Here is a 21,271-nt window from a genome sequence, read left to right on the forward strand (position 1 = left end):
AACCCGCCATTGACTGACATGTGTGCTAGATTAGGAAGCAGACCACATGAAGAACTGCAGCCATTTCAGGATGAAATCAACCACCCTGTCATGTTTTATGGTAAATTTGACCAAAATGTCTTAATGCAAATGGCATATATTAATGATGATTTTATACCTTAGGTGGGAAGAAGTGAAATACATGCATCTCCAAAATGCTGACTTTACAGGAGCAGGCAAAAATGCTCTGAGCTTTAAATGGACGTCAATATAAAAAGATTTATTCCAAGTAATTTAAAGCATTGGTCTGTTCATCCAGAATACTGTACACAGTGTACAGAGCAGTGTGTTTAAGTGATTGTTCTTGATGAAAATGTTGAAATATGTGGAATATGATTGATTTTTTTTTTTTTTTTTTTTTTTAATTACAATGCAATAGTCAGTAGGGTAAACATGAATCTTTGCCGGTGTCTATGTTTGAAATACAGTATTGACCTGTAGCCATTTTGGTGTTACCCCAATCACTGACCAACCAATGGCCGATAGATATAGTCTAGGTCTGCCCGATCTGTACACGTTATTAATATTAAAATTGTGGAGGGGCATTTCTCACCACCGCTGAGCGGCAGTGATGTCACTGGAGGCTCGGTAGAGCTCCAATCAGACTTGAAGCTGTCAGTAAACAGGCTTGCCCATAGGTAGGAGCGTGTGGGTGGGTGGAGAATGTCACTGAGGCTCTGGAGGCTGCACTCAAAGTTTCACACACACACATGCGCGCGCACGCACACACACAGAACTCTTCTAGCTCGTGAAGAAACTCCTTATTCATCTGATGACATTTCTAGGTTAGCTCTCAAAGCTTTTTGAGTTTGGCACACACAGCGGCCCGTAATGAGCACACCCACACCCAGCTCACCTATCATGCAGAGCAACAAACTAACGCACTCACACGCAGCAAAACACACACACACACACACACACACACACACACTGCAATTTGTATCTTTTTGGGTCATTTCAATGCACTTTCTAATGCTAATAATGCAGCACTGTACCTAATTATCACTAAGCAACCAAAAAAGAACTGGCCTATCCATAATTCAAACTAAAAGACGATCTTTCATAGCAACTGTTGCCAGGTTGAAAAAGCTAAAAAAAAAAACACAAATGAGAAATTATGCTGTAATAACCCAATTTGGTCATTTCCAATTCCTACCCTCTGAAAAGGACTCCCTCGTCACATGATGCTCCTTCTGAAGGCCAGCATGATTGAAGCACCACTACATTTCTTTGAGGAGGACACTAATTGACAATTCTGTCAAACGTAATGAGGACGGAAAGGAAGGCCATCCTTCCCACCCAGACAGAGCGAGGCAAGTTATGCACTCTGGGACTCCCAGCCACGAATGGCTGTGGCAACACAGAGGATCGAACCATTAATAGAACCAACACTAGGCTTGCTTTGCCACTCAGGAACCCCAATTGCATCCCCGCCCTCCCGCAGGATAATGTAAGTATGCACGCAAATTCACCATTGTCTTCATTCTAAGCTTCCTCAAGGCTGTTACTACTCGATGTTGCATAGTTAGGTTGTTAAATATACAATGCTACAGTTTCTCTTAGCTCACTTTATTTAAGGCAACATTTGAATGCAGAAAAATGAGGGCTGTATTCAGTTACTGGATAATCTACTAATAAGACTAGAGCCGCTAGGTGAGTAGACTGTGGTGCAAGGCATGACTGACATGACCATGCTGGAGTGGGGTGTTGATTGGTGCTGGTTTGTCTGGCGTTCATTAGATTTCATACATAATTCAATATCCATTCTCCATCATACATCATATAAGGATACTGTCAAGTGTAGCACTGAGATGCCACACTGAGATCTATTGTTACACCCCCAGTTTCTCATTAAGTTGAATGTCTGTAACGGTCCTTCCGCCCAGAGTGAGTCCTTTGAGCCTGTGTGTAGCTGTTCTGGAATTTCAGACTGTCAGACAATATCAGGTCTTTGTTCTTGTGGTAACGTTTTAATAAAGTGGTGACACTTTGTGTTGACTTTACTAACACTGGCTGATGTAAAGTGTTTCGATTATTTTAAAGATGTATATGGAAAAATTCTGTAACCTCTGCACTGGAATAAACTGGCAAATAAGAAGCTGACTTCAGCCCTGAGGATGCAGTATTGGATGGCATAAATGTTGTACTGGGATTATGCACTGAGAGGGTTAAATTACCAGAAGCATGGCTGGTAAAGCGTGACATTTATGATAGGGGTGGGCAACGGGGGCCGGAGTCCAGCACAGGTGATTCCCTGCTGTACCTACTAAACCTGGCAATTAACAGGTAAGTAGAATCAGGTGTGCTTAAGCGGGAGAAAAAACTGCACAGGCCCTCCTTGACCGGAATTGACCACTCCTGATTTATGTAAATTCTTTCAAACACAGAACTCAAATTAGCACCCTGATGGTTTGAGAGGCTACTTTTCGTTGTTTGCAGGTGACGTTACATTTCGTTACATTTTAGGGACGCGCTGTATGTTGTGGTGAGATTAAACGGGGGCTGAATTTAATAAACCAGTAGAATTGCAGCTGATTGCTGCGTCACAATCAAAGCTGAATGTCCTAGGCCAAACATTCGAATTCCACAGGTGGGACCATAATAACCAAACTCCATAAATTAAAATAAAATAAACCAAACATAAAACCGTAAATTCTAACAATGGGACGTAACTTGCAAAATGGTCCAACCTTATCCAACCTGGTTACTACAATAGAATCATAGACACGTCAAACAATTAATTATTACAGACATATTTTTCTTATTAGAAAGTCCCCACAATGTATCACATTGGCATGTTTCTGGGTACTGTACATGGGCACCTACATTCATGCCCACACACAGAAAAGCATATTACATATATATGGAATATTACACTGTATGCAAACTCAGAATACAGTATGTCACTTTATTCATACAAAAACATACATCATTCATGTTTACAAAGCCTGTTTAACTGTCTAAGTTCAGTATACAAACAGTACACATACACACATGCTCAGGCTTATTCACATACACACACCTCAGAGTAAGGTGGGTACTGCAAGGCAGGCACTAGCTGATGATCCTGAGAAGGGGATGAGGCAGGGGGAGTTAAATGCTGGGATATCGTCTGTGCCTAATGCACTTAACACGCCTAACAACATCCTGCTGGGCGCACCGGCCGATGGGAAACCGAGAGGCAGCGGCTGCACAAATTCACACAACACTGAGCCAAAAGTCAGACACACACACACACTCAGCAGAGCACATTTGTTTTTATACATCGTAGGAATTTAATATGTGCCATACTTACTTTCTCCAATATGAAATTGCTTTATTATACTTTTTATATCAATATGTGCATCATTTTTATAGTAACTGTCTCCTGAAAATGGCAACTTTAAAGAAGGGAAAAAAAACGTAACTTTTAGTGGACGTTGGAAAATATAATTAACTTATAATATAATTATTAACAGATTCAGATTACATCAAAAAGTCAAAAATGCAGATGTTATATAATATAAACATATGTCAAGCATTTATTTTATGTTTTTGTAAACTGTAAAATGAATAAATCTTGAAAATCACACACATGTTTAATGATGTTAATCACAACAATATTCTGTGATTTAATTATGATCAATCACAAGTTAAAATGCTTGCTAGCAGGTCCTTGTTTTTTCTGGGCGTGAGATCAAGTAAACCTAATAAACTGGCTAGAGGACTTTTTTCTCACAATATTTCAGTGTAGTTTTGGGAACTTTAGCCTTGAACATGATGAAGCTCGGACACAAAAGCTTTACTAGAGAAAATGCTTCAACTACTTTTTAAGAGCTAAATGGATGATCAGTCATTGGTCTGGATTAAACCAAGAGAGGAGCAGCTGTGTCTGTGTGCGAGAGAGAGAGAAGAGTTATAAGTTATAAGATTTAATCCATATATCAGCATAAATAAAGTGTAATCTACCCTCGGAGCTCAACAGTAGAAACGATGTATTTACATCCCTAAATAAAAGCCCTAATACGTCACTAGGCTCTGTAAAGAGTGTGACCTATGGGAGGAAGCTAGGGCCAAACTTGGAAAGATGATTGATTTGTGTTAAATCAAAGGTTAATGTGTTAAAGTGTGCAGATTGTGTGTGTATGTATACACATACAGTGCTGGTACTAGGGAGAGTAAATAGAAAGAGCTCTTCTGAAACTTTTGTGATCATTTTAAATCATCTGTTTTTAAGTAAGAAAAGAGAAAGAAAGGCGAAGGATACTGACTGCAGAAGAGTCAAGGGTTATGCTCGCACTGTCTATTCAGTGGTGTGGCGCATTGCATATCCAAAAGCACCTGAGGGCTGCTGGAGCGCGCGCTCGGCCACAAATACCAATAAATTCAAGTCAAGTCCTGCCCGAGAGAGCAGCCAAACTCCTCAGGAGCCCTCCAGCACTGCTCCAGCAGCACCAAATAAACAGAAATCTCCTGAATTCTAATCTGCACCAGCATCCTCATGGGCCTGAGGAAGTCCGAGACCTTCCATTTTGCTCCTTTTATCTGTGAGCAAAGTGCTGAAAAGGAGAAAGCAAAATAGCCAAAATCTTTAAACATCTGTGAATTCCACTGTTAAGCTGAACAATGCAGACAAATTTCCATTGTACAATGTTATTGATACATATGTGATGTCATTATTGGTAGACCTGTAGTTGACCCATAGATCCTATCCTTATGACCGTAAGTCATAAACTAAACTGAATTAATGGACACTGAAAGAGAGGGCTTGGCCGTAAATCCCAGCCACAGAGAAATCTGATTTAGCTCAAAGAGACACCAGTCAGGATGCTGTCGGTCACTCGTTCACTTCACGCTTCTTGACCTTGAATATAATTTGCTACCAATATGCGGGAGACTCCTGCAACTTCCGGGAGAGGTGGGATGTCTCCATATAGTCACACATTCACTGACTGAAATAGGACTTTTAATTTTTGCTTTGTAAAATGTCCCAGCAGAGCTGCTGCACTACATAGCCCACAAAAACATGTTAAGCACAGGGCAACATATCTCTGCTCATATCTCGATCATAAAAGAAATAAATAAACAAATGAACACTTATAGGACCCGTTAAATATAAACTCCAGGTTTAGGCCAGACCCCCTTCCAGTTAAAAGCCAAATCCAGATGCAGTTGTTTGTGTCATTAATAGGATAGGTAGGTAAGTAGATGGATAGATGGATAGATAGATTGATAGATAGATGGATGGAGCAGCCAGATAGTAGCCAGTAGCAATTGCACAAACACAAACAGCACAGTAATACAAGACAATAATTACAAAAATAATAAATGGAATAAATGTAAGACATATGCATTTGAAATAAAAGAAATGTAGACCTGTTAAAGAGCTTGCAAACCACAACAAAAACAATCACATTGAGTTGATTGGATGTGAGCCCACTGTTTTTTCTGCCCTTTCTGAAATAGTCTGTTTTAGAAAATGAAATAAAAACTGTACTTTGTGTTTATGTTGCATAGCCTTTTAAAAAAATGAGACCTTATCGTTTTGCTGATGTATTTTGTTTGTTCCCACTCCATTTCAAAATGTGCACAGTCTGCACAACAAATTCTAATACAGCGTCCTGCACATGGCATATTAGTCTCTAATTACAAAACCATACTAAAGAAAAAGTACTGAAGGGAACAGAAAGAGACGGGTGGGGAGCAGACTCTAGCCACACTTCAAAAAATAAAGCTTTGAAAAGGTTTCTTTGGAGCAGTGCCACAAAAGAACCACATTTGGTTCCTTATTGAACCGTCAGTTTGAGTTAGTTTCAACTGAGCTATTAAAGAACCACTGAATTGAAAGACCAATTAAGAAACTAAAAGTGGCTCTTAAAGAACCCTTTATTTGTACACAACGGTGTACTGTAATGGATCTCAGATCTTGTCAGAATTCACTTTCTAGTTATCAGGTTATCAAGTCTTAGATTTCTGGGCCCACTGACTTCTTAAAGGATGCGGCATCACTGCCCATTGATGACGTTAGGATGACCTTTGCTGTATGACCTTTGTGCTGTTATCCTTTTGGGAATCCGGAAACCATATGCTCTCAGACTGTCTTACACAACAAGAGAATAACTTGCGAATGCCTAACAATGACTGGAACATCTGCACTTAATCACAGAATAAAGACAACTTACAGCAGAAGCTATTAGTAGATAGTGACCGCTGGCCCACTGGACTCAATAATGGGTTCTGACCTCAAACGGCATTTGATGTGGACTTTTTGTGGAGCCATAAATCAAGTCCAGCTTTGGCATGACAATATTCTCTGCTCATGTCATCCCTCGAGACTGCAAATCTCCTCACAAAGCCCGTATTACTTTAATTCCACAAAGACGCTTAAAATCAATGTCTTTCACAATAAAGACCTCCAGTTCTACTGGGACTGTGGAGGAATTTTTGGATTTGCTTCTTTGCCAGCTGTAGCATATCTTACATTAAACATACGTTTACCAACACGTCACTTAAATCGTCCTATTTAGACCAGTTACCCTCTCTACAACTTTCAGGACACAAACTAACAAGAGGTCAACTGTAACAGAAAAGTTATACAGTTAAACAGATTCAAGCTGAGCAAGCTTTTGGCTGATCTTCATGTTTTCCCATGGCATCTGCCTTAGCGAATTTTGACAGTAATTGGACAGATATATACAAAGAAAATCTTGTTCGATTACTGAGGTAAGAGTTACACTAATGCTAGCTTCTGTTTAATAGCCTAAAGCTCAGTGTCCAGCCTAGCAGTCAGGATCTGTTAAGCACTGCAAGGATTCTCAGTGGTTGTATGAGATATATGCAGTGGGGAACCCTCTGGGCCTTCAGGACCTAATGATTTCTGGCAATTGCATTTCTAGCCTATATTTTAAGCCCATTTTAGGCCATGCTGGGTTTTTCAAATCTCTTAAATTCCTCGAAACTTGGATCCTGTTTTTTCCCCACTGTTTTAACTTAGGAACAACTTTTGCATGTGCATGTAATTACCGATTAACAATCCTTCGGGTGTAATAAATGTCAAGGAGCATAAGGGGTTAACCCCTTATTAGTGAATGGCCTGCCATCAGGCCAAAAGTGTTATTACAAACTTGTATTACCAAAGAATAGCCCTACCAGTTTGCACAGAAGCACTGAATAATACGCCTTAGTGTGTAATAAGCCTTGGAGTGTTAAGGGGTTAAGTCCTGCAATGGACTGGCGCCATGTCTATGGGGTATTCCTGCCAATGGATATTACAGTACTTGTCTTTTGGTGGAAACACTTGACAGAAAATTGTCCAATCAGGATTTTTTGTGGGATTTAGTTAGACACTGCAAACAAGGCTCTCCCATTGGTTTTGACCTCACAAGTAGAGACCAAGCCCTAACGCATCATATAAATACCACCACCAACATCATTAAGAACTGACAGAGGAATCAACCAATCATGTTCTGATTTGCAGTGAAGAGGTCCAAAAAACATCATTAGAGCCTCTCTGAAAGTCCTGCATACGTCACTAAATGTAAATATGCATAGTGTGAGCAGGTTCAAGTCAGTTCACCAGTTTAGTCTAGACAAGGTAAAATAGGCTTCATGATAATGCTACAGATTGCTCTGAAAGTTTGTGGTTAATCTAGAACAGATACCACCGGACTCTCATAGTAGGGCTAGCAAGTGTTGACATTTGTGGCCTGAACTGAAAGCCTTGGTCTAATAGCCATATTTGCATAAAGTATGCTGGGTATTGTAGTGAGAAAACATTGATGTGAACATTGCTATGAAAACATCAAGGCATACAAGGCTGTGCCACAGATTACCACACAACAAAAACCAGTGCTACTTTCTGGTCGCAATGCCCTTTTAATGACACCTCCATTTAAATGTACAGCTACCCTTGGTATTCTAAACCTTCAGTTGTTCATTATTTTACATCAACAGCCAGTACTCATAGAAAAAAAAACAATCTCACATAATAGGCCTTTGCCTTAAAACCTGTAGCCTTCCTTACTTCGGAATGCTCTGCAATGCTGTGCTTTGCATCACCAGCTGGAACATGGCCTCCAGCACAAATTGTTAATTTTTCTAAATCTGAGAAAAATGAGTAAGGCTTATTGTAAAACCCTTTCAATCATTCCAAAGAGTTAGCTGACTGACTACAGTAATAGATGCAGAGAGACTCACTTGGCTGAGGCGCATGAAAGACATGAAGAGTGTAGCAGAATAAGCCAGGAGACTACAATGCAGCGCATGCACAAAGGAGTGACAGGAGAATGGATATGGAAAGCACAGATGTCATCACTTTAAACAGATATTGTTCAAATTGGCCTAGTACAGTGTAACAAGCTGCAGTTTATATATAAGATAAAATTGGGATAGAAATTGTACTGCTACAACTAAAGCAAAAAAGGTAGCTTAATAGGAGAAGCCAAAAAGCTCTATAACTGTAATATGATGCAAAATCTAAGCTGAAAAAACAATTAATTTTTACAAAAACCTGCCAAAAGGTAGTCTGAAACTTAAGAATCCACACTTATGAAAGTACGCATTGGCTTTTGTCAATGGGCTATGAGTAAGACATATTTTATATGAAATTATACCATGCTTTTGTCATTGCCAACAATAACAACAACTTCTTAGGGCTTATTTAATGCAAACGTGGACCATGTGGACTATTGGTCCATTTGTCCTTTAATATTCGCAAAGTGTAAAGGTCAGATGGGATTTTCAGATGCCATGAAAAAGAAAAAAATGCTTTACAGGGTATTTATATTATGTCATACTTGGAGTTTACTTTCAATAGATGTCTAATATGGCAGAACTCCGATTCAGCTTCAAAGAGGAAAAAGCAGATAGTGACTCAATACGGCCAAGACTCAGTGTTTACCTAAAACCCTCTGTGGAGGAAGACACATAGAGATATGGTATCGTGTGTGTGTGTGTGTGTGTGTGTGTGTATATATATATATATATATATATATATATATATATATATATATATATATGTATGTATATATGTATATGTGTATGTGTATATGTATATGTGTATATGTGTGTGTATGTATGTATGTATATAAATATATATATATATATATATATATATATATATATATATATACACACACACATACATATATATATAGGTTTATAAACAGACAAAATGCACCAGTAAAACAGCAGTACCACATTTAAGCCCTACACTCTAAAGACTGTTCAAATAGTACCAAAAAGGTTCTGTCACTTGTAACCATATTGAACCCTAAATTAATCTTTAGAAAGCCTTATTAAACAGTTTTGTCTATTTAGGAGAAGAACCATATAACTAGAACATATACTATAGTTTGAGCTGCCACAGTTTTAAAAACTTCCTTTTGCAAGGGGTATAAGTATACTGTAAGCATAAAATGGTTGAACTGTAAAAGGATTATTAGACCAGTAACAGTAGTGGAACCCTTTCTGATGTTACATGGATCCATTTTTTTTTTAATTAGTCTTTATAGAACCATCTACATAAGGTTTTCCTTATATAAATTATATAATTATATAAATATGCAAACAGACATTTCTGTTCAAATGTTTTTTTTGAGTTGTCATGGTTCTGTATAGAACTCCTCTTTTAAGGATGTATGAGGACTAAAGAAACTTATGGGCAAAAAAAAGGAGGAAAAAAAACAAATACCAGTAAAAAGACAAAGGTTATAATGTTATAATGGGCTGATATCTAATCAGCTATTTGTTACTGTGCACAGCTTGTTGTTGTTGTTATTGTTTACAGGCTCTCTGTAATTGGACATCTTCATGCAGTTGTTTAACATCCTCCAACTCCAGCTGTTTAATGTTGTAGAAGTGCTGAGAGCACCCAACAGATACACAGAAAAGCGTTTTGTAATTATACACAATTGCAATAACTTACCCTCGTATCGCCCACCCACTAGCATCAGCTGTCCTGCAAATCCAGCTCATGCAATTCAGACAATATTCAATTCAAAGGCTGACTATGGCAACACAGTTGAGGATACTATAGGCAATCAAACATGGCCTGCTTAAACATTTGAAAAATGAGCCCTTTTCTCAACGTTAATACAGTTAAACAAGCCAGATGGCCCAGACAGCGAATCCCACCACAACTGCACCCTAGGACAAAACGAGAACAATGAGTGTGAGCCAATGACACTCAATCACAGAAGGTCATTATGAAATATTAATCCTCACTACATGTTTGTGCTCCGGCTTCGTCAGGCACTCGGCCAATGAGAGCGTGCCGTTTCGCGGGCTCCTCTCAGAGCCGGCGATCGGGCAGAGAATGACCTCTGTCCGTTCATTAAGCAGGAGGCCATTAACAGTGAGAGTGAAGAGCAGAGAGATGGAACGGCATAATTACTGACCTCTTCCAGTGACCTGCCTGTGACTTTCACTGCCTTTTACACGACCAAGTCAAACAGCGTGGAGCCACTTGAATGCAGCTCAAACTGGACAGTTAATGTAGTTCTTGTTTCTATAAGATAAAGGGTTAGGAGTGGTGCACTGATGTTTAACTTCCAACTAGTTTTTAGGTAAGTGGTAAATACACTGTTAACTGTTTTGGGAGGAATTGATTAAAAGAATAGCTTTACATTTGCATAATTGATTAAATATTAATTAAATATGGTTTCCCTTACTGTGATTTTCTTGTGAAATATGCTGTTGGGAGTGCGCTGTAAACACTCCAGAAATTTCAGTGCTAAGCACAGATTAATTTGCCATTATCTGTCATTATTAGAGGAAGAAAAATGTGTTGTGTTAAATTAGTTTTTATTATAATTTATATTTATTACCATAATACGTTTTAGAATGACACTCTTCAGTTCCTCCCTTACCCCAAATGTATTAATTATGTGGTATTAAATTGTGCTATCTATTAAAAATGCACAAAATGCCAGAAGGCCAAGAGAGTGGTAGGCTGGATTTGCGTTACTACATTCAAGCACACACTAGCCTTCAACCTTCTTGTGCTGGTGGCGTTGTATGTTAGGGGGTGATTTGGGAGAAATGACTACATTGAGGAGAACATTGAGGGGGAAATGCACAGACTAAAAGTACACACCAAATTCAAGCTCTGCTGAAGATGTTAGCTACTACTAATTGTAGTTAGAAAACACATTTTTGTCTATCTATCATATGTTTGTGATACAGTGTCAGAAACCACAAATGCAAATCTATTTCAGATTAAGTAGACATGGCCCGAGGCGAGCGTCTGATTTGAGCATTCAGTTTCATTCATGCTAATTAGCAGCATGGTTGTACCTACCTTTGAGGAGTTATATGAGTAGATAAGTCAAATAACTCCAGTCATTAGATTCAATTTGGAAATGGTGACACCCTGATAATGTGGAAGCCTACTCTGCAGAATGGTCTACATCCCAAAGCTGCTCAATCAGCAGTGACACGACTGGTTTTCAAGTGACCTCAGAACAGCTGTAGTTGGCCTATAGACTTGACTAGAACTGCCCACTGTGTTTAGCTTTGCAGAGGATGACATGCTAGCCAGAGAGATCGCAAATATTTAAGTTGTACATTTATGCAAACATTATCATTTTTATTTAGATGACTCATAATGGTAATTATTGATACAAAAAATAATTAATGCTAATTCAAGTTTACTATGTTGCATTGCTTTGCCTAACCAGAGTGTACTATAATGACCATGAGGAAGATTAAGGTAAAGTAACATGTTGTCACTGTCATTCCAAAAGACTATATTTTTGCCATTTTTTAAACTTTTTTTTACATAGTTGGAAAATTATAATTGTACTTTGCATTGTGTCAAAATTCCATAATAATAATAATATAAAAAAATTTACATTGACTTAAAAGTTAAGAACGGCTTACTTATTTAATAATGTTTTCTGCATCTTATACAAGGAAATACAAGTTTTTGCAGAACAGTGACATCATAGATGGTAATATAATGTAATTCTGAAATTAACAAGTAGATCTGATGTTATAATGTCTTTGAAAGAAGATTTACAAGCACCCTCAATTAGCCTTACTGTTAGATGGGGTTTGGCAACGGCTAAACGGATATTTTCAATCTGCGCTTCTTCAGAAATTAGGCCAAGAAGCAAGAGAGAGAGAAAGCTATACAGAATACACATCATATTCATATATAACTGGTTAGGTTTATACGCGTCAACTAGAAAGAAACTCCAAAAAAAAAAAATGAATAAATAAATAAAATCAAATAAAATCAGAAATTCATGGCAAAATTCAGACATTCTGGGAAATTTAACACAGTACATAAACATGATAGATGGGTAAAACAGGGAGCAGTGACTAACAGAAAGGAGATTAGAAACTGCCGACTGATGTTCTACACATACAGTATATTTGTTTGTTGGTTTATTTGCTTTGTGAAATAGGTCACAATTCTGTAAAAGTGACTTCACTAAAAATTCTGATTGGCCACATCCATTAATTGTTGGCTACATTGTAGCTTTGATGTGGGACATTAGACATCAAACACGTCTTCTGCCTTCTGGGGTAAACTGAAAATTGTGTACGTGTGAATGGTTGCTAACCTATTCCTTTAAGACCATGGTTTACAAAGTGAGCAGGGATCCATGATGTATAGCCAGGCAATTTTAACAACGTTTTACATGAGCCAAAAGAAACATGGCATTGTTCCAAGTGGTTACATATAGTATCCCAGGTTGCTGCTATGGAATTTCAGGTGGTTGCTAGCGATTTCTTGCTCAAAAACTGCAGAACAAAACAGAACAAAATTCGTTGAGAAAAAAAAACTGGAGGACAGTATCTAATAATAAATATAATAATTATAGTGATAATATAAAATTGCAATAATAGAATAATAATAGAGAACCCCTGCTACTCAAAGATATCCATTACATTAATGGCCACAACCATTCAAGAACAGGACTATCCAGTGGCTTTATCTAAAATGACACAATGCCTCTACAACTATCGAACTAAATATTCTCATTGTTTTAAGCAAACGTGGAATACCCCTTTAAGTCGAAGCCATTTTCCCACACTATTGAACATCACAGAGGGTTTGAGATGTGCGTTTATGTTCGGCTTCAAGGCCCCTTGGAATCAAAGCCCTACGCACATTAACATTTCAAAACTGGATTCGATTGTGCTGCGCATTTGCGAAAAATATAGGCTAATGAGGCATGCTCAGGGTATTAACAATGTACACTCAATTCCCACCCTGTAGTGAGCTTAACATTTCCTGCTCTCACAGAAACTACTTGCAGCACCATTCCCGCAATTAAAGTGTAAATGTCACACCACAGACCTGGAAGGACATGAGAGGAACCCTTCTGTCTAATGAAGTGGGCATATGACGCTGACAGTGAGGTTAAGGCATGGTAGGATTAAGACCTCTGGTATAAGAGCTTAAGGAGCCAAGGATCATCCAACCAGCACAAATTGGTCTCGCGCTCTCAGCACAGGTCCATTACTGGGGGAACTGTCTTTGCTCTCAGTAGGAAATGCGGCGATGTAAGTGCTTTTAAGTGGCAAACACATACCAAAGAGGTTACACGGTGTCATAAAATCAAGAAGTTAATTATGCTAAACACCGTATCTAACCTGCAAACAATTCTGGAGGGTTCGTACAGGGTTTTTTCTTTTGCATTTCTATTAAGTGGTAATTACACAAATGGTAATTACATTGTAATTATAATTACATTAGATTTATTTGGAATATTGGTAGATTTGAGTCTGCACTGCTGACCTTTTTCAGTTTGCTTCAGTATCAGCCAATAGGAAAAAAGCATAGCAAAAATGTCAAGGATGTATGACGTCCTTGGAAAAACAAGACTGCAGCAAAAACTTTCCATCCAATTCAATCCAAAGTAAAACACCTCTTCTACATTTTACTGCAAAAGTCTGAGACCAATCTGCAGTTATTTATTACTAGCCACTAAAAAACAGCCATAAACATTAATAATATGAATTAATTAATTTCTGAGATAGAATATGAAATAATCAAAGGAGAAAGCCAAAAATCTTCCTAATATTGGAGTTCAAAAACACCGAGAACATGGGACCCATAACAACCACGCAACCCCTGGTAGACCACCAACTTTGAGAGAGGGAAGAAAATCAAGCACACAGTTGTTTGTGTGCATCCTTCCACTGTGAGAAGACCACTCAACACGGTGGGTATGAAAAGATGTGGAGCAAATCAAGGAGCTCTTACTGAGAAAAGCAAACAGACATACAGACAGCCGCTGCTCCAACCTCTAAGACTGAACTAGGAGGTCTAGAAAAATCTCCTCGGAAGTGAGTCTCCTAAAGAGACGCTAAACACTGAAACGTCTGGTATTAGGTTTAGCTGCAGAGATGTCCATTTTTGTTAAATATATGTGTGTATGTATTTTTCCTGATGCTGGTGCTTATACTGGAAAAGGGAAGGGTGGTCTCTGGCTTTTGCATATTACTGCATCAGTATATGTATTAGTACTAATGTGGTCTTAACTGAAAGTCTCGAATTGCATCACTTGCAAGAGCTTCAGTAGGGTTCAAAAGTCTGAGACTACCGGTGAAAATGCATCTATTTTGAAAGCTCTTCTAATATAGTATTACAAGTACAGAATTATGATTATTCTTCATTTTACTCATAAAAATGTTTTTTGGTTAACTTGGATTTTCTCATTAGTGTCGGACTTTTTAAGGAAGAAATGCACAGTGCTTTTATTAGCATTGGGAAACCTATGTGATAATTACTAGTGCAAATTTAAAGGTTAAACCTCCAATGACCTTTATGCAAATGTGTAGAGAATAATTCATTTTCACTGCCGTGCAAAAACCTTGTATCTCCATTTTTAAAATGATTTAATTTCTAATTTCATTATTCTACTTTGGATAGTTTGGATAACCAATTACCCAGTTTCCATATATGTGCACTTCCCCTATCCCTAGCAATGTCCCCAACACTAGAAGGGTGAACACCAGCGCATGTCTCCTTCCACACATTTACATTTATGGTATTTCACTGACGCTCTTATCCAGAGCGATTTACAAGATTACTCTTATTACAGAGGTGGGCCAATGTCATGGAGTCAAAGTCTTGACCAAGGACTTGCCTTATTGGTGTAGTGCAGCATAGTCACTCAGACCAGGAATCGAACCACATGGTGTGGTAGCTCCCTGGCTGGTAGTGGTATTATCATAGTGCCACACCCCACCACATGACCTATGAAGCCAGCCACTGCCTCAAATGCTGCATTGCTAGGTAGGCAGCATGATTGGAGGATAGCGTGGCTCCCCAGCCCCGATACAACAGCTAACAGATGCCGGTGCAGTGCTGACCAACAACACACTAGGAGTCAAGTGGGGAGGAGAGGGCAAGGAGTCACAAGAATTGTGCTCTCTCTGACTCCGGCTGCCGATGGCAAGCAGTATGACCCAGGATTTGAAGCCGCAATCCTCGGATGACAGTGGCAGCAACTTAGTCCACTTCAGCAAAGAAATATTACATGCTGCATGGGTTCACACGTTAGAATGTAGAGTGGATTGAATGTATTGATGACTGGAAGAAATGATTAGGGTGAGTGCTGAAAGGTCCACTTCTGACCTTATTGACCCAATAGCCGAAAACCTAGATTACAGATATAACCTACACTGAAGCACTGAGGAACTTTAGGCAGGTTAGATCTAGCATTCTTCACCACTGATTCTATCTATGAGGCCTGTACTGAGAAGGATACCGCAAGCCTTAACCTCAAACAGGCCCCATTACCACCCACAAATAGATTCCTCTGAACAAAGCTTCTCTTGTCATCATGTAGGGTTATTTCACGGTCTGTCTAAAGCATCTGGCGAGCAAAACACAATGCCATTGAATTGGGCACACAGACGCCAAACTGAGCCGTTGATATATTGCATAATGGCACGGAACAATGCAGCGAGCTCTACCTGCAGGCGAATGTTTATGGGGGATCTATTTGTTCGTGCCAGAAGCATGTGACGCTCCGAATGGGTTATTTGTCAGGAACCGCCTACGACAATAGATGCTATGTTGTGAGCATCAATATGAGCACTAGAGGCATTGGCCCTTGTCATGCTGAGGGCAAAAGGGGGAACAGTTTGGACTTCAGCAGCTTCATTGCTCATATTCAGCACAGGCTAGCTGAAACATCACCCCAGGGTCAACCCAGTATATTGAACCTGAGAACACTGTGTTATTCTTACGTTCTGACTGGAATAATGGAAGCAAAATAGATTCTTTGGAGCAATGCCATAAAGATTTCTCATAGAAGCGTTCAGCGGGTGGTACTTTGTTCTTGACATGTGCAAGTGTGAAGAAAGTGTCAAGGGTTTTCTAAGAAATGCACCTCCAAGTCAAGAACCAGAGAACTTCACCCGAATGGCAGAGAAGTAATAGGCAGCTGGGGTTTATTCTGTAGCCCTGCTCCGAATGCATGTGGCAGTTCCACAGGACCCACGCGGGATAACAAGGGGAGGTCGTTTCCGTCAGCACTTCAGCACAGTAAATAAATAAATAAAATAAATAAAATCTTGGTATAAAAATTGGTAAGGCTTTGCCACCTTGAAGTGTGTCAAATCGCCTGACTTCTGAACGTACTGTGATTAATTGAAGAACTCTCCCCGATTCTTCAGCGCCCAGGAAACAAGTGCACCCCAAGCTGTCATAAGTGGGGAATCCATTATGTTAAGAGGAAGGATAGCAGAGACGCAAGGGAGCTTGAGGGGCTAAGCACTGTCAGGCTAAGGAAAGTGGGCACTTTTTAAATGTAGGTATTTATTTATTTATTTATTTATTTATTTATTTATTATCCAAACCAGGAGACACGTCAGCCTCACAAGGCTGGTGAAACTACAAATGGGGAAACAAATGCTGCCTCCTACATCTCATCTCTGGAGCATTCTTGTCACTTGGAGAAAAAAAAAATCCAGGATGAGAAGCACAGAAGCATTACATCTGCAAATTTCTATTATCGTGTGTGTGTGTGTGTGTGTGTGTGTGTGTGTGTGTAAGGGGGGTGGGGGTGGGGTGGCTATTGAAAAGAAACTGTGAGCTATAGCAGCTTGTCGGGGGTGCACCAGTCACAGAAACCGGGCAACGACAGTGTTGCTCACGTCCCAATCACACCACAGCCTGTGCTCTCCCACAAGGTGCCATCAGAAGAAAAGTACAGCGAATAGCATCTAAAGGACTCTCGTGGGCTCAGGGTATGTGCAGTGTGACGTGATTTGGAGGAAGAATTACAGAAGGATGCTTTTGCTGTCCTATCAGCACATTTCCTGTGAGGTACAAGGGACGTTCAGCTGGTCTACACAGACATGTACGAGATCGGCATGCCTGAGATAAAAGACCTGGTTTCAGATTCTGGGATCTCGAACAACACAGTGCCTGGTCATCTAACAGCTCCGATGGAAGCGAGTAATGGGTGATAATACGGTTCAGGAGGTCTTCTTGAATACATAAACAAGAATGAAATTAAATGAGTAAACAAATGATGCGATAAAAAAACAATAAGGAAATCATTAAATACATGAATAAATAAATAGAAAAAAAACAAATTTATAAAAGTAAAGTGTGAGTACATATGTAATTAATTAATGACAAATTACTCTATACACTCCCCTAGGTCATTTATATAATTGGCCTATATTATATATATATATATATATATATATATATATATATATATATATATATATATATATTATTTATTGTATTACATAAACAGCAGGTCCTCACTCCCTTAAGTCATGCTGTTGCTGAAAGTATGTCCAAACCCAGCTAAATCTGCTGAATGCCCAGTACACATGCATGCACGCGCACGCACGCAAACACACGCAGATGACCTGGTCGTGTCCACTTTCTGCACTGGGATCGCCTTCCCTCAAACCATCCCTGCGTCCCAAACACCACCGACCACCTCCACCAAATTCCCAGAGGTCCTGGACGTGAGGTCCAGCTAAGGTCCCCCTCCCCCCGCCCCCTTCTCCCCTCCATCGGCAACACTGCTTCTGCTGTCACTGATAAGCCGCGCGCGCGAGCAGCGTCCGGTCCAAAACGTAACCAGGCTACAAGCCTTCACGCTCGCGCTCAACGCTGCCCTATAGGCTGCCACCAGCGCCCGAGGCAGCAGGTCTACAGCTGAGCAGCAGCTCGGAGCTCTCTCTCTCTCTCTCTCTCGCGCGCGTCCATAGATTTGTGTTCGGTCTGACTGGCTGAACTTTGAAGGGTTTTCTCTACCGCGTGCATTCCTTCTACGTGCACACAGTGTGTGCATGCGTGTGCTCGCGCATGTGTGTGTGTGTGTGTTATGTCAAAAAAAAAAAAAGAGCGCGAGCCCGGCTCGGGGAGGACGCGCGCCTCACCTTTGGCGAGATGCGGGACGGCCGCGCTCACGCAGAGGACGATGGAGACGAGGAGGGGTCCCATCCTGAGCACAGACATGGTGGCGAGCCGGGGGGTTGGGGGGGGTGGGGGAAGGGGGGCAACTTCAGTCCTCCGTGGAGTTCCCGCACGTTCGAGTAGCTCCTCGCGCGCAGGTGCTGCGTCCGATTAGAAGAAGAAGAAGAAGAAAATAATAAAATAAATGAATAAACGAGGAGGTTGGAGGATGAAGAAAAGCAATCCCAGGCGCGTCACGCGCTTCTTTCTCCGCTGAAACCGATACCGCAGTGGCGCGCGAAGCCAGTATTCCGCGCGGGACCCAGAGGCAAGGACGGCTCTGAGCGTGCACTAGCGAGAGAGCGGAGTGGGAGACTGGAGCGGCGCGCGCTGCCACGACAGTCGCTACACGGGCGCTCGAGCAGCGGCGCTGTGCTCCTGATTAAAAAAAACAGCAAAGCGCCGCGCGCGCACCTCGCCTCGCTCCTCCCCGCCCCGCGCGCTCCGGTAGGGCAGAGAGAGAGAGAGGGGGGGGGGGGGGGGGGATGGGGGGGCGAGAGAGAGAGAGAATACGATTATCAGTAGACGCCGATTACGTACTCAGTATGAATAGAAATGTATTCAGCATATTCTGCATGTATTTGTTATGAATATATATATATATATATATATATATATATATATATATATATATATATACAAGGGTTTTCACTATGTATTCTGCATAAATAGAAATTAATTCACTATGTATTCATTATGAATAGAAATACAATTAGTATGAACAGAAATGTACCCAGTATGAATATAAATAAATTCAGTATCAATAGAAATAAATTCAGTGTCAATAGAAATGTATCCAGTATAAATAGAAATGTACCCAGTATGAATAGAAATAAATTCAGTGTCAATAGAAATAAATTCAGTGTCAATAGAAATAAATTCAGTGTCAATAGAAATGTATCCAGTATAAATAGAAATGTACCCAGTATGAATAGAAATAAATTCAGTGTCAATAGAAATGTATCCAGTATAAATAGAAATAAATTCAGTGTCAATAGAAATGTATCCAGTATAAATAGAAATAAATTCAGTGTCAATAGAAATGTACCCAGTATGAATAGAAATAAATTCAGTGTCAATAGAAATAAATTCAGTGTCAATATAAATGTATCCAGTATAAATAGAAATAAATTCAGTGTCAATAGAAATGTACCCAGTATGAATAGAAATAAATTCAGTGTCAATAGAAATAAATTCAGTGTCAATAGAAATGTATCCAGTATAAATAGAAATAAATTCAGTGTCAATAGAAATGTACCCAGTATGAATAGAAATAAATTCAGTGTCAATAGAAATAAATTCAGTGTCAATAGAAATGTATCCAGTGTCAATAGAAATGTATCCAGTATAAATAGAAATAAATTCAGTATCAATAGAAATGTATCCAGTGTCAATAGAAATGTATCCAGTATAAATAGAAATAAATTCAGTATCAATAGAAATGTACACTATACATTCTCAAAAATAATGGTGCTTCTTTGAGGTGATGTATTACAAAAACCACTTTTGGTACCATAAGGAACCATTACATTTAATACTTAAACTTGACCTTTAGAACATCTCTGTTACAAACATGGTTCTTTATGTGCTCAAAGAACCATTTCAAGCACCTGTATCTGTAGAAGTGTCTGTCTAAAACTATCCAGCCACCCTTTCTAATTAATGTGTGATGATGAGTGATGTTACTTTAAGGTGCACAGTTTGTATAATCTCCATAGAAGAGCTTCGTCAGAACAATGGTATGTTCTGGAGCAGCTGAGCATGGGCCTATGTATACAGCTGGAGGGGCACAAAGCCCCCCCCCCAGCACTGGGGCCTTGGGAGCAGCAATCAGATCCTCACTGCAGTGTTCCAACACTGAATGGAAAGCCTTCCTACAATAATAGAGACTGTTACTGCAGCAAAGAAGACAGCACTCCTATTTATATTCTCGATTTTAGAAGGACTATTGCATGAGTGGCTGGCCACTTTATTAGAAACACCCTGAAGGGCGGTACTGTGAAAAAAATCCACTGTGTCTGATATACTCATATCAGCACGACCAGACTAGACTAGACTAGACTAGATGAGACACTATGACTCAATGCTGTATTGAGAATGGTTCACCCCATACAATACTAGTGATGGCACAGATGAGCAATACAGTCTCAAATGTTTTTTAATTTATTTATTTAAACTTTTGGACTCTTGGGTTCGAGGCAGAAGTTTTCAAACACTTTGAGCTGCACATTCTTTACAGCCTCATGTAATGAATTCAGCTCACTCAGAGTCCGAGAGTCAGAATTACCTGCACCCTCACTGCCTCTGCATACAATAGAGCTGATTACTTCTGTCCTGTTCTTGTGTTTAAACCCACAAAGCACTGAAATGAACAGCTAGTTAATTTCAGTCTTAAAACTAAAAAGTCTTTTTATTTATTTATTTTTTTTGGCATTCTGTCCATAACATTTTTGGCCCTCAACTCTACTGAAGTTTCAGCTTTTAAGACCAGTTCCTAACAACAGCTGAATGACCTGAATAAACAGGCTATGCTTAAAGCTACACCATGTAGCAATTTGACCTTAAAATTGTAATTGACTGTAATATGGAGAATGCCCTCTCTCCATATCACGCCTGAATGCTACTGCTACTGCGGCTGCAATGCACTCTTAAAAACAAAGGTGCTACAAAGGGTTCTTTGAGTGATTTCCATTTTTGAATAACCATTTTTGGTTCCATAAAGAACCTTGTTCGGAACAGAGCTGTGAGGGTAAAGAACCTCTAACAAAAATGGCTTTTTATGGAACCAAAAATGGTTCCACTAAG

The 21,271-nt window shown here is 39.7% G+C and overlaps 1 protein-coding gene across 6 annotated transcripts in view; it reads right to left on the minus strand.

The window, feature by feature from the left end:
• The window catches only part of edil3a (EGF-like repeats and discoidin I-like domains 3a), a 243,439-nt gene extending 224,598 nt beyond the window's left edge, over positions 1-18,841 (minus strand). For all 6 annotated transcript variants that reach the window (XM_072664773.1, XM_072664772.1, XM_072664771.1 and 3 more), the window contains exon 1: positions 18,391-18,841. In XM_072664773.1, the coding sequence (XP_072520874.1) occupies positions 18,391-18,469 (79 nt within the window). In that variant the 5' untranslated portion in view covers positions 18,470-18,841. The remainder of the gene's footprint in view (positions 1-18,390) is intronic.
• Between the last annotated feature and the right edge of the window lie 2,430 nt (positions 18,842-21,271).

This window comes from Salminus brasiliensis, chromosome 20, assembly GCF_030463535.1.
Source record: "Salminus brasiliensis chromosome 20, fSalBra1.hap2, whole genome shotgun sequence".
NCBI lineage: Eukaryota > Metazoa > Chordata > Actinopteri > Characiformes > Bryconidae > Salminus > Salminus brasiliensis.